Source organism: Euprymna scolopes, chromosome 28 (genome assembly GCF_053919585.1).
Source record: "Euprymna scolopes isolate OS-2025 chromosome 28, ASM5391958v1, whole genome shotgun sequence".
Lineage (NCBI taxonomy): Eukaryota > Metazoa > Mollusca > Cephalopoda > Sepiida > Sepiolidae > Euprymna > Euprymna scolopes.
The window spans coordinates 9,302,046-9,317,589 of record NC_136509.1 but is presented as its reverse complement, the minus strand read 5'-3'; the positions used below and the strand labels follow the sequence as shown (position 1 = coordinate 9,317,589).

Sequence of the window (15,544 nt, the reverse complement as noted above, 5' to 3'; positions counted from 1 at the left end):
TTGTCCATGCTCCAAGCAATCCCAAGTAGCCATACTAGTAATTCATAAATTGTTCATATACATATATATAAACGAAAAAAATAAATTCTGGCAAGCTTTCTATCAATTTTAGTATTTATGATCATCCGTACTTTATAACGCTAATGTTGATGCGGAACTGTTGTTATTCCTACCTGCTCTGTATGTTTTCTGTTAATATCGATTTTTGGTATTTGTTTAATATTTTGACCATTAAACGGTCTTGAAATTATGCGATTAATAATTATTAATTTATTATATATGTTTTTTTTTAAATTTATTAATTTAATTTTTATGACCAATCTTTATTTCCGGTGGTAACCGGAAACAGTATTATTGCTGCGGATTTGTTAATAAGGATTTCACGCTTTCAAGGAATTTTGTTGGTTTTTATCCAGATTGTTGGCAAGTAAATATTTCGTTTGTTTATAATTTAAACTTTAGAAAACATTTTTATATATATTCATTATTTCCATAAATACAGAGTGAACTGGTTAAATTTGTAGGATATTTGTATAATTATTAATTAAATATTGATTTAAAATAAAATAGCTAACATTTTTTTTTAACAAAAATGTCAACTTCTGTTTTGTTTTTTTCAAAACACATAACAAAAATAAAAGTCGATTGTTCAATTATTTTAGCTTTACTTTTAGTATTTATACACTTATTGTACTGCACCGAAATAACTTTATTATTTAGAAATCCATTCTTAACATGGAGACGGGAGGTCGTTTTCTCACTATTAGTGTGCTTCCACCTAACAATGTAATAAACGAAAGATACCGCAAAACTTTAATTTAACTTGAAAATCTCATCAAAAAATATAGCACGGTACCTTCTCTGCATAAGCACCATAAATATCTTTTATGATCGACCGGACGTAAGATTAAAGGAAATTAACATTTTTCGGTGCTAATAAATAGCGGAGAGGGGGACATAGATCGGTTCACACCCCCTGTAAATGTTAAAATTTCGTCTTTTATTTAATTTTGGTGCTAATGCAGATAATGATCCGCGCTATATTTTAAATCGTATTTTTGCGTTTAATTAAAGTTTTATGATGGTTTTTTTTTTTATTCAATTGTAAGGTTAAAGTACAGAATAGGTACATACAAAATACCTTCCCCTCCCATGTGAAGAATGGCTTTTTAAATAATAACGTTAGTATTTCAGCACGGATCACTCTCTGCATGAGTACCTTAATTTTTTTCAGCGGAATTTATCAGAGGAACTCATGTAATAGATGTCTCCGTCAGTATAGTCTGCTATTAGTCTTGAGAAATTTTAATCGCGTGATTAACTGCCCTAAAATGGTAGAATGACTCGTAAATGACTAGATTTTAGGTAATTCTACAGTTTATCGCCGAAAATAGACACGCCATTTTTTTTTTTTTTTTTTTCGAGGGAGAAATCAGTATTTTAAACTATGGCCGAAATAGGAAATAAATAACAAAAAAATTAAACTAGATAATAATTACTTCCGGAAAGAACTATGAAAAAAAGTAATGTTAATGTCAAGTTTCTTTCTACCCCCCCCCCCCTAAAAAAAAAAAACAAGTTTAAAATGATGACTTTTATAGCTTTTCGGTGGCGCTGAAATAGAATATAACATTTAAATTTGGGGCAGATAAGTAATTTTCATGATAAGAAGAAATTGCTTTTCCAAAAGGTGGGGGATGATCAGTCACTTTCCTATATAAATTAACGTAAAATGAGCACCCACTTTCTGACCATCTAGTAATTTCTTCATATCATAAACAAATTTAACTCCAAATTTAGGACGCTAATAATGCTGCCAGTAAGTTTACACGAGCGGTTTACAAAAACATACTTTTGTTTTTCGTTTTTTTTTATTTTTTTATTATAGAACTTGTATAGTTTTAACAGGTGCTGCCTTGCAGTTTAATATTTTACAAAAATTCTGTTTACATTGGGGGGGGGGGGTCACGGCCGCCACAACACCCCTCGCCCCTCCACTGCTCCCCCTAACGTAAACAGAATTTTTGTGAAATATTAAACGGTTCTTCTGCACGGTTAATGTCAGCACGATACTTACGGAAAAACGCTTAATTAAACTACAGAATTTTTGTAGGAATTTTTGACACCCCTAACACGAAACTGCGAATAAAATATAAAAAACTGATAATTTCTCTTTTAAAAGTGGGTTTATTTTCTTTATGGATTATACTTCCAAAATAAACTATTAAAGTTGTTTTAAAAGTAATAGAAATATATATATTTTTTAAACTAATGAATTTTACGAACTCAATATTTTTCAATTTTTAAACTTTAAAAATCTATCAAAATTTTTCTATTGATTCTATTTTTACGATATTTTCAGGGTCAATCTGAAATTTTATGCTCTTTCCAATAAACCGAATATAATATTTTAGACAAACATTTTTTCTTTAATTCACGACCCCCCCATTTTCAAATGTCTATTAAAAAGTAAATAATTAATTTACTCATCAAAGTTTTATGTATCACAAATTGAAGAGAAAAGGTCAATAAATAATATATTCAAATTTAAAACAAAAAAAGTAGTGTTTTTTTAGAAATTTACCTGTAAAGTTCAAAGTTTAAAACCTTTTTTTAAAACCACGTTGTTTATTTGGTGTTTCTTTTGTTTTTTGGTTGTTTAATGAAACCTTGGTCCTTGCTCCTTTAATTGAAAAAAAAAATTAGGGCTTGAATTACATTTTTCGAGTAGTTATAAGCTTGGAAAGACAGGGGGTCGAATAATTCACGCCTCCAATTTTGAAATGTCTATTAAAAAGTAAATAATTAATTTACTCACCAAAGTATTATATATCACAAATTGAAGAGAAAAGGTCAATAAATAATATATTCAAATTTAAAACAAAAAAAAAAAAGTAGTGTTTTTTAGAAATGTACCTGTAAAGTCCGAAGTTTAAAACCTTTTTTAAAAAAAAAAACACGTTGTTTGTTTTTTTTTTGTTTTTTTTTTAATGAAACCTTGGTCCTTGCTCCTTTAATTGAAAAAAAAATTAGGGCTTGAATTACATTTTTCGAGGAGTTATAAGCTTGGAAAGACGGGGGTGGAATTATTCACTATTTTTCAAGAAATTTCTGACGCACCTACAGAAGCACCTGTTAAAAACTATACAAGTTCTATAATTGAATACCCCCCTCTAAAAAAGAATCGAAAAACAAAGTATGTTTTTGTAAACCGCTCGTGTAAGCTTACTGACAGCATTATTAGCGTCCTAAATTATGAGATGAAAAAAATTAACGAATCTCTTAGTAAAAAAAACGGCGCCGGTTTTCGGGGGTGCTGAAAACGAATATCAGTTAATTTTTTATAAGAAGAAATTACTAGGTGGTCAGAAAGTGGGTGCTCATTTTACGTTAAAGTGATATAGGAAAGTGATCCCCCATTTTTTGAAAAAGTAATTTCTTTATATCATGAAAACTACTTATCTGCCCCAAATTAAAATGTTATATTCGTTTTCAGCATCACCGAAAACATTTAAAAGTCATTTTAAAGTTTTTGGAGGCGTTGGAAAGAAATTTGACATTGACCAAAAGTAAATACAGAAAGTTAAAGTAAATATTATAATAATAATTGTTTAATTGGAAATGTTTCGATTTAATTAATGAAAACGGGAAAGTTTTTCATGAAACATATATTTTTTATTATTAAAAACAGAAAATGAAAATGACATATTCATAGTTGTTTAAACTGCGAGAGCGCCATTTGAAAACCAAAACATTATAAAATCTATAAAAATATGATTGTAAAAAATATATCGCACACAGAAATCACTTTTTCCATAGCTACCAACGTAATAGATGCACTGAAACTAAAGCTGCTTTCAGGACTGCCAGCAACCACTGTAAAAGAGTAATAAAAAATGCAAGAGAACTATATGCTCAATCCGTTAAATTCAAAGTAGCTGAGCAGCAGCTTGGTTCCCACGAGTTCTGGCAAATAGCAAATAGGATCTTGAACAGGAACGTGCGTTCTATCCTAACCATTATCAATGGACCAGAGGTCATCTCAACAGCATCTGACAAGGCAAAACTATTTGCAAAGAACTTTGCAGCAAATTCTACCCTGTGCGACGAAGGCCATCAACTCCCCGTATTCCCTCCTATAACAGGCAACACGCTATGCAACATACAAATATCTGTGCGTGAGGTCACCAAGCTAATCAAGAACCTTGACTCCAGTAAAGCAACTGGTCCCGACGGTATTCCAATTATAGTGTTAAAAAAATTACAACCAGAACTTGCCCCCATACTTACCAAACTGTTTAAGCGTTGCCTTAAGGAGAAGTGCTTACTAACACCCTGGAAAACCTCATCAGTATGCCCTGTATTTAAGAATTCAGGTGAAAAGTCATCTCCCTCTCAGTACAGACCAATAAATCTCCTGTGTGTCATGAGTAAGTTGGTGGAATCCACAATAAATAGAGAAGTAGTCAACCACCTCAGCAGAAATAACCTTCTTAGCGACACACAATGTGGTTTCCGTTCTACAAGATCTACAGCAGATGTGCTAACGGTTATATCTCATAGGATTAGCGAATCTCTCGACAAAGGCTTCATTTCTAGGGCAATTGCTCTTGACATATCAAAGACCTTCGATAAGGTTTTGCATAAAGGCCTACTACACAAGATTTCCAGCTACGGTATAACTGGAAATGTTTTCTCAATCATTAAATCATTTCTCTCTGATAGGCTCATAAGAGTAGTGGTTGATGGGCAGAAATCAGAGGCCCACAGTATTAATGCTGGAGTCTCTCAGGGGTCCATACTGGGCCCAACTCTCTTCCTGATCTACATCAATGATCTGCCAATACACATACTAAAATCTTTTGTTGACATCTATGCTGATGACACGACCATCTATGGCAACACATCAAAGGCCGTAAACGATAATGTTCTCTCTGATTCTCTCTCCTCTGATCTTGAGCTCGTGGTACAGTGGGGGAAGAGGTGGCTGGTTACCTTTAAGACCAAGCTCCTATCATTACATCATAAACGCTCTGATCCCCATCTAGCATCAATTGAAATGGATGGCTCTTGTCTAGGAGAGGCCATATGTTTTGATAAGCTTCTGGATTTGACCTTTACTCCTGATCTTAAATGGAACACATACATCAAGTCTGTGGCCAAGGTCGCTGGGAAAATGGTGGGATCCTTCTACCGCTCCAGAAGATATCTCACTAATGATGCAATTCTCTATCTGTATAAAAGCTAAGTACGTCCAAGGATGGAGTACTGCTGCCACATCTGGGCAGGAGCTGCTAAAAACAGCCTATCCTGCCTTGACAGAGTACAAAATAGACTTCGTGGCTTGGTGGGGGGATGCCCTTTTCTCTTCCCTGCAACCTCTTTCCCACAGAAGAGACATAGCGAGCCTGTCTTTGTTCTATCGTTATTTCCATGGCAAGTGCTCGTCTGAGCGCCATTCTCTGGTCCCCCCTCGCCAATCTTTTTCAAAAAACACCCGGCTAGCTGAAACCACCGTCATTAATTTTCCCCACTCCTTATCTGTGCCTAAATCAAAACGTAAATTCCATGAGCAAAGCTTCTTTCTTAGAACTGCACGCCTGTGGAACTCTGTTCCATCTGCCTGTTTCCCTCCCGACTTCAACCTGGATGTCTTCAAGTCCAACACAAATTCCTGATGAATCGCCCCCTTAAGTAATGACACTTTATCAATTCTCCAATACTATTACTACACTATCCCATTGATTACTGTACACACAATAACCCTTATCCCCGAGTGGCCATTGGGCCTTGATAAGTGGTGAACGCTATGTAAAAAAAAACAAGTCTGCGTAAGAAAATATAATTTTAATAAAACAATTTTGTCATTTTTTTATTATTTATTTTCTACTTCGGTCACAGTTTAAAACACTGATTTCTCCCTCTGATTTTAATGACAGGTGCCCGAAAAAATGGTGTCTCCATTTTCGCCAGCAAAATGTAGAAGAATCAAATTTGACGAACCTACATGAGTGAGGCCCCTCTAGCAAAATACATATCGGCACCAATGTTGTACGCAGTTCATTCAAGGGAGCGTTATTATTCCAAAAAAAATTTTGGCCTTGTTTTTTTTTTGTTTGTTTTTATTTTTTAGCTTGAACTTTGCGCTTTATTTTGATATTATTTTTTTTTTTGGAGGCGGGGGGGGGGGCCGTGTTTTGGGGGAGGGGGATAAAAATTTCCAAAAACAAAACATATAACAAAATAATCAAAAAAGCGCAAAGTTCAAACCAAAATAAAAGAAAAAGACAAGGCCAAAATTTCTTTCGGAATAATAACGCTCCCTTGAACGAACTGCGTACAACATCGGAACCGATGTATATTTCGCAAGAGTGGCCTCACTCGTGTACATCAGCCCCAAATTTTAATTTGAAAACTATTTTTCACTCTAAAATTATAAAATACTTTATTTGAGCAAAAAGCGTTCCGTTTTCGGATAATTTATTTTTGTGTGAGTGTAAACATTTCGGAACTTCTACAGTTTATTGCCGAAAATAGAGACACCATTTTTTTGGGGGCATCTGTCGTCAAAATCAGAAGAGAAATCACTATTTTAAACTATGAAATAAAAAAATTAGATAATGATTACTTCCAGAAATAACTAATTACTGCGTGCCACACAGAGTAGTATAAACACCCCCAGCCTCGCCATGTTAAGAACGGCTCGGAATATACGCCTCGAAAGCCGTTCTTAATATGGGGAGGTCGAGAGTGTTTATACTACTCTGTGGCACGTTGTAATTAGTTATTTCCGGAAGTAATCATTATCTATTTTAATTAAAAATATATTTTTTTTAAATCATGCTTCGGTCATAGTTTAAAATACTGATTTTGAAGACAGGTGCTCTGAAAAAATGGCGTTTCCATTTTCGGCAATTAACTGTAGAAGTACCAACATTTCTTTATTTATTGAAACATTTTTTAAGCCATAATACTTTTGGTGTAACTAAAACATAGCCGCTAGCGAAATGAAGCTAAAATGGTTCGATCTTTGAACCTTTATTTTTCGAAATATTCATACATGACCCCCTTTATAAAATTGTCTCTGAGATGGGTATATTGACTGATGACTCCACGCTCTATAACAGGCATGAGGGGGAAACAAATTAACACATATCTAAGGCAATAGCAGAAACTGTAGAGGAAGCCTTCCAGTCTGTAGCGAAATGGGGACAAAAATGGATGGTAACATTCAATGCTGCCAAGACTAAGCTCGTTTCCTTTAATAATTATAAGAAACCTTCTCAACCAGCAATAACAATACCCGACAAGCACTCCTTGTAGAGATCTCCAGATGCCAGAAAGCCTTCTACTCTAACAGTTTCTTCCCCAAAACTGCTAGACTTTGGAATTCCCTTCCAGGTTCCTGCGTCCCCAACTGTACTGACATGCAGAAGTTCAAGTGCAATGTAAACAGACATCTTACTGCTCAACTCCCTACATAGGATCCTTGCAATCATTTCCCAGATAGTAGCCCTTTACATCAAAGTGACACCTTGCCTTGTTTGGGGTGAAAATGCAATAAAAAAGAAAACTGAAACCTGTTGGAGTCGCCCATGCTTCCATAATGCAGTTATGTTAATAAATTGTTTGGTTTTAACTCTTACATTTTATTTATTTATTTTTTTTTTTGGTAAGTGTTTAGTTTAATCAAGACATGAAAATATTGAAAAAAAAGATATTGTATGCACTCGTTATGGAATTAAGTTCTTATAAAAAAAGTTTCACTTAATTTGATTAAGTATTTTTTTGGTTTTGTTTTTGTTTACAGAGGAAAATTCTTGCGTATTTTGTGGACAGGGAGGTAGGGACCCCAGGGGAGATAACTCCAATCACCGCTTGAGTTTCTCAAAATTTGACGAGATTATTTGGAAACATAGGGAGAAAAAAATTAACTAGATAAATATTTTTTTTTCGCTTATTTTACAGAATTTCTCTTTTCCTTTTTCAAATGCATTTTTATTTTAATCCTTTTTTAAAAATTTTAATACTTTTTTTTATTTTAATCCTTTTTTTAAATTTTAATCCTTTTTTTAAATTTTAATCCTTTTTTTAAATTTTAATTCTTTTTTTAAATTTTAATTCTTTATTTTAATTTTAATCCTGTTTTTAATTTTAATCCTTTTTTTAAATTTTAATTCTTTTTTTTAAATTTTAATCCTGTTTTTAATTTTAATCCTTTTTTTTATTTTACAGAGTTTCCATGTCCTTTTTAAATTCTGTTTTTCATTTCGTCCTTTGTTAATCAATTTTTCGTTTAAAGGCATCCCCCACCTCCTCGTTCATGAAATAGGCAAGATGGCCGGGATATGACCAATCTCATTAAAGTTTGATTTTCTTCTGTAAAAAAAAAAAAAAAACAAAAGAAAAAACTTTATCAAATTGAGTGAATTTTTTTTACTGAGAACCTAATTCCATAATGAGTCATTTTTTTTCAATATTTTCAAGTTTTAGTGTCTTCATTAAACTAAACAAGTACCGTTTTTTTTTTTTTTTTTTCTGACATTATATATATAAAAAAATGAAATGAAAGTCGGTTGGCTGCCCTTGATTCTACTATGGCCGCTACTTTTTCCCCTCATGAACACAAAATTAAAATTTCATTTTCTTGAAAAAAAAACAAAAACGCTTAATCAAATTATGTGATTTATGGAATATTTCATCTTCGTTCCATTGTTATCTACTTGTCATGCAATAATTAGTTAAATATTACTGTCATATAAAACATGTACTTTGCGGATTTCATGATTCAGTGATATGCGCCAGTTACAAGCCGCATTTACTTCCTCTTACGTTATGTTGTTTATTTATGTATTACTTGAAATTTTTTAAAAACTATTTTCATTAATAATTAATTTCCTATTTTATTGTTTTTTGTAATTTTTGGATATGCTACAAATTTCGACATGACAATTGGTTTTACTTGAAATTCAATATTTCGATTTTCGCTCTAATAATGAAGAAGGGCCAAAAGATTTTTATGCTATACGTACGTGTCACAGAATGAAGAGGTTATGTTCCAAGAATCACGTAAATTGATCAAGTCGAATTTTTTTAACTAAGAAAATCAAATTTGAGGATGCACTGAGACGTGTTAAATAAGAGGGAGATAACTCAATTTGAACTATCGAGATCAAATTCAGATTTATAATGAATACATTTAGTATTAAAATCTTTAAAAATGATAAATTTTTATTTTCTTGGTTAAAAATAAATTACCTGATTACTGCTAGCCAATAACCCCAAACGGTTGTCTGAACCTTGCATCCTGTTTGTTTACATTTTCATATGAACACAATTTAACCAAATGATTGTTAGTTGGCATTATTCAAATCCTCCTTACAACTTTTTTTGTTTGTTTTATTTAGGTTTTTCTGCTGCTGCTGCCACCAAATTTTCCAAGATGACGATGATGGAATTTTTTGGTTGCAGTTTTATTGCCTTTGGACCTCCATTGGCAATGTTTATATTCACCATTGCTAAGGACCCACTGCGGGTGATTGTTCTCATTGCCAGGTATGCTACTGCTACTTCATGCTATTCAAACTAGTGTTGGGAAGATTAATTGGAGATTGGAACCTTAAAAATTTGTGTCTGTTTTCTAATACCAAAAACAATTCATTTTTTATTTTTTTACTTAACTAGCAGTTCAGCCCAGCTTTACTTGGGCCCTATGTACTGTTCATAACTTTATGTGCATATATATATATATATATATTGAAAAGTTTGACATATGTCCAGGTAACCTACATCTAAAATTTCAAGTGTTTAGACCCAAAATTAGCGGACGAGTCTGCAAGGGTCAACTCTTTCAACTTTGACCACTTGGCAGTAAAATTTTCACACAAAAACTGATTAAAAAGCTTGCTGCATGTCTGAATACCCATTTATGTAAAATTTCAAATGTTTAAACCCAAAATTGGCTGAATAGTTTGCTAGAGACTTCAAGGTCAAATCTTTTGAACTTTCACCCTTTGACACCCTAGATTTTCAGCCCAAAAATCGGTTAAAAAGCTTGTCCTATGTCTTAATACACTTTATGTAAAATTTAAAATGTTTAGACGAGAAATTGGCTGAGTAATTTGGTAGAGATCGCAGAAGCCAAATTTTTTAAAACTTTGACCCCAACTTTGACCCCCTTAACATTTACTGTTTTGTACCCAAATCAAATTAAAAAGTTTGACCCATGTCCAAGTAATCTACATCTAAAATTTCAAGTGTTTAGACCCAAAATTGGTGGAGGAGTTTGGTAGAATTTTCAAAGGTTAAATCGTTGAACTTTGACTCCTTGACAGCCAGATTTCTGGTTGAAAACTGATTAAAAAGATTTTCCTAAATCTCAATACCTCTTATGTCAAATCTCGAGTCTGTAGACAAAAATTGACAGAGTAGTTTGGTAGGGAACTGTGTACAGACAGACAGACAATTTCACTTTTATAGATATATAGATTTACCATTTTTGTTACCAATGATCCCCCCCCCAAGTGTATTTTTACATTTGCAAAAACATATGCATGGGTTTTTATTGTAATCCGAAGTTTAAAAACGCAACAACTCTATAGCTAAATATTCAAAGATTTAAAATGAATCTGAAATATGAAAGAGAATCAGTAATTGTATCGGAATCTGGAGAAAATATTAGAATCATTCCATCACTAATCTAAACGTACCTGAGTGAGAAGAAATAATGCAATATCACAATATAGTAATATCTGGCCCATTTGCTATAATAATTAGAATGTTAACCAATGCAATTAGATCAGTCTTGATTAACCGTCCCCCTAAGAAATCCTAAAATATATCGACCCCCCCCCGACGCCTTCAGTCCTTTGTCTCAAAATAACTACCCCACCTTGCTTACCAGTACTATTTTAGCTGGCTTTGTCTATCCCGTTGAACAATTTCCTCTTCATTGTTACCTATACCTTACCACTGTCTGGAAAAATAACAATACTACTGTACTATAATATCACTGTAAACATGTGCTGGGCTGCATATTTTAGTGATGCATTTAAATGGCAAGCATTGCAGGTGATATTTGTCCAAAGAGAAAGAGGAGGGCACAGAGTATTGATGATATGTCTGGTTGGAGCCTGTCCATCCAAGAGATGCTTTCTTTATTTGAAATAAAATAAGACGACCACACCTTCGTGTGCTTTAGACTAATTTTAGAACATAGTGTTAGTTACTTTATTGCTCTCCCTCGACTCAAGACCATACTCTAATCAATCACATCTCTGATAGTATAGATGTAGCACTTTCCCGAGACACTTGCATCCAAATATATGTATTTAGTGATTTAAATGTCCACCACAGTAATTGGCTTGCCTTCTCTAACTACACTGACACAGCTGGTAGCATCACATATAGCTTTTCTATATCCCATTCCTTGACACAGACAGTAATGTTCACGATCCGTCTCCCAGATCATCAGGACCAGCAAGTCTCACTTCTGGACCGATTTCTGACCACAGTTCCTGAGGATTGTGTAACAAACCCAAATTGCCCTCTCGGGAACGCTGATCATGCTGTGAATATGATAGACATCACCCTAAACTCTTGACCTGAAGTTGAAGAGCCACTGCTTAAAATGACATGATACTACAATGACGTTGACTGAGATGTAATCATGGATCGCATCAGAGATTCTCTATGGGGAAACATATTTTCTTTTCCTGCTGAACAGTGCACAAATGAGACCACTGAATGGTTTAAAGCGGCAATTGACACACATGTTCCCACATGTAAGTTCTATAGCAAATCCCACTCTCTCCAATGGTTTACTTCTACATGCACAGCTGCCATTGCTCAAAGGCAACATGTATATTGCAGATTTATCTGACATAAATCCAATACAAACAGACTAAAGTTTATAGAAGCTAGAAGTAATTGTAAGAAGGAAATAGGCACAACCAAGAGAGAATATACTGAAACCACAAGAAAACGCATAGAAGTGCATAAATTAGGAAGTCGTGACTTCTGGAAAATCTATAACAGTGTAATAAATAATAGGCAATCAACAATTCCCCCACTATCCAACAATCTTGAAGTTGTTTGCTCGGCAACTGAGAAGCCCGTCAATTTCTCTCCAACTCTACTTTGGACCCAGCAAACCACTCCCTCCCAGATTTTCCTCTGTGGACAGAAACCATACTAGATGATCTGAAAATCACCCTCTCTCCAGTGCACGGTATCATAAAAAACCTAGACACCTCAAAAGCATGTGGACCTGATCTCATCTAGGCTATACTATTAAAAAAAATGCTCCGCTGAAGTTGCTCCAGCTCTCCAAATTCTTTAACAAATGCCTTGAGGAATCTTGCTTTCCTTACTACTGGAAAACTGCTTCTGTGGTAGCAGTTTACAAGAATTCTGGCGACAGAACTGACCCATTAAATTATCACCCTATTAGTCTCCTCTTTCTTTTTGCTAAAATATTTGAGTCCATAAGTAATCAAGCTTTAGTCTACCACCTTACAGCTGCTAAACTTCTGTCCAGCCAACAGTATGGATTTAGGCAAGCCCATTCTACTGCAGATATCTTAACTGAATGTATATACCATGCATTGGATAAAACAAGGGAGACTGACAGGATATGGCATGATAGTCTTCTCGTGAAAATCAGATCGTTTGGTATTACTGGACAAATACTTAATTAAATCCTTCAATAAGAGAAAAATCCAGGTTTTCCCCAATGTATGTCAAAACAATATGATATAAATGTGGGTGTACCTCAAGGGTTGATCATTGAGCCTTTATTATTCCTGATGTTCATGATCTTCCTGACAAAATTGTCTGGGATGAGTATATTTGCTGACGACACCACACCATACTCCATAACAAACATGAAGGAAAAACAAATGAACACGTATCCAAGGCAATTATGGAAAGCCTAAAGGAAGACCTCCAGTCTGTAGGGAAACACGAACAAAAATGGATGGTAACATTCAATGCTGCCAAGACTAAGCTTGTTTGCTTTAATAATTAAAAGAAACTTTCTCAACCACTAATAGCCCTGGCTAATGATACATTACCTGAAAATACTTTGTTCAAACTTGGCTTAACGTTCATGGGGAACATGAGTTAGAATAGATACATTGAGGGCCAAGGCTGTTGCAAGGAAGGTGGGCTCTCTCTACCATACTAGAAAGTTACTTATGCCTGATCTTATCCTGTATCTCTACAAGGTCACCATTCGCCCATATATGAAGTATTGTTGCAACATTTGGTCTGGTGTATCTGCTACTAGTCTCTCCCTCTTAGATACGGTCCAAAAGTAAGTCCTCAACCTAATAGTTCCTGCACTCTCAGCTAGGCTCCGACCCGCTGTCCCATTGATGAAGTGTTACATCCTTCTGCTTTTTTTTCCAAGTATTTTAATGATTGATGCTCTGACAAACTACGAGTCCTTGTTCCTCCTCCACATAAATACCTCTGACAAGCCCAGCAAGCAGCAAAATCCCACCCCAACACAGAAATCCGTAGATGTAAGAAAGCCTTCTACTCTAATAATTTCTTCCCTAGGACTTCTAAACTTTGGAATTCCCTTTAGAGTTCCTGCTTCCTGGACTGTACTGATATGCAGAAGTTCAAGTGTAATGTAAACAGACATCTTGATGCTCAACTCCCTACATAGTATCCGTGCAAATTATGTACCTGATAGTAGCTCACTACATCAATGTGGCACTGTGCCTTATTTGGGGTGAAAATGCAATGAAAAAACTAAAAAGTACATCATTAAATGGAGAATCCTGCTAAGACTGACCTATTTGATAAAATGTAATGTTCCTAAATGAGCTGTAGATAAATTCCCTTTGAATGGACACTTCTGGGTGGTTGAATGGTAACCACTAACAAAGGCTACAATATAGTCTGGGGTTAGGAGATTCCAGGAGATGAGAAGAGGAGACAGATCCAACCATCTGTGAATGTAGTAGGTGAGTGGCACTTAAGGAGGCAAGTTGATTTTTCTTAGGACTGCCGGTCAATTGAGCCATTTTGCTTCCTCGAGTAAGATGAGCTCTTAGGACTTTTAGCTGAAAGACTGTTAACTGAACTTATATATTTCGATTTGGTCATATAAAACTTTCATTTTGCAATTCTCTTATTCAGCCTGATTAAAGGAGTATTGTTTAACTGTCAAAGAAAAAACCATTAATGTTTTTAAGTTGGACTTGTGTTTTTTTTACTAATATGGATGCAATGATAATTAATATGGATGCGTTTTGTTTTTCAGTGGTTTCTTCTGGTTACTTTCTCTCCTACTTTCTTCGATATTATGGTTTGGCCTGAAACAAATCTGGAGTGGAAAACAACTTCGTTATTCGCTCATACTTGGACTCGTCTTCTCTGTGTTTTTTCAAGAACTTTTCCGATATTTGTTTTATAAAATGTTAAGGTAAGTGAAGATGTATATGTAATACTACTAAAATACGTTTGTTTAAAAATATTAAATGACAAAATTTTTTTTATATTCATCTAATCTCTCTCTATTACCTCTTATATATATCATTACATATATATATATATATATACATGGTAATAAAAATATGAAAGTGTGAAACATTTCTTGATCATCATTTAATCCCGGGCAACGTCAGGTCTCCCTGCTAGTATATATATATATATATATATATATATATATATATATATATATATATCATTCAACCACGGTAGTGGTTGAATATATGCTTAAGTCCGAAATTGAATGAATCGAGACACATTCAAACCCCCACCACTAATTCCGTTCGCAACCAAATTTCACACAGGTTATATAGTTGGATAGAACACCTCATTAGCTACATTTTGAAAAAATAATTTCGAAAATTGGTTCAGTAGAAAAAAAGTTACAACAAAATATGTGGGTTCACAAACAGGAGAGTAAGTACATAAGTGACTAACGCTTTTTTTTTTATTTTGCATAACTTTTTTTATATATAAATATTTTTTACTGCGATTTTGTCAATATGACATGTTAACATAACGGTTAGAGTACTGGGGGTTGGTGGAAAGATTTTAGGTTCAATCCTGTGTATCGTTTCTTTTTTATAATTAAAAAACCGAACTTTTTTTTTAGTAACTAATTTTTTTTAACTCTCCTTATGATTTTATAGCAAAAAATGGTGAATTTATCGATTAAAAATATTAGTGAATTCTATGATATACATATTCTTTGAATGAACTCAAATTTTTCGTTATCACATTTGATGAAAAATGTAGTCCCATTTTGGCAATGCGTCTGACCAATGATGCTTTTGAACCCGCGACCAGCACTGCGATGTCATCAGCAGCAGCCTGGGCATAAATATTCCTATTTTTAAACTCCTTTAAAAGAGGATTCAGCATACAGTTCCATAGTAAAGGTGATAAAATCCCACTTTGGGGGTTTCATTTAACTACTTCCCTTTTAACAGTTGCCCTCAGTAGTTCTACTTGAACTGTTCTGTGCCTCACCATATACTCAATCCATCGGATGAGTACTGGTGACACATTGAGTTCTCGTAGC

At 34.1% G+C, this 15,544-nt stretch overlaps 1 protein-coding gene across 2 annotated transcripts in view; it reads left to right on the top strand.

Annotated features, from left to right (window-relative positions):
- Window positions 1-302: 302 nt before the first annotated feature.
- The window catches only part of LOC145249443 (gamma-secretase subunit Aph-1-like), a gene marked incomplete in the record, with an annotated part of 34,721 nt that continues 19,479 nt past the window's right edge, over window positions 303-15,544 (top strand). Inside the window, 3 exon segments of one of the 2 annotated variants that reach the window (XM_080111001.1) lie at window positions 303-427; window positions 9,408-9,555; window positions 14,276-14,437. In XM_080111001.1, the coding sequence (XP_079967127.1) occupies window positions 9,443-9,555; window positions 14,276-14,437 (275 nt within the window). 2 annotated transcript variants of the gene reach the window in all.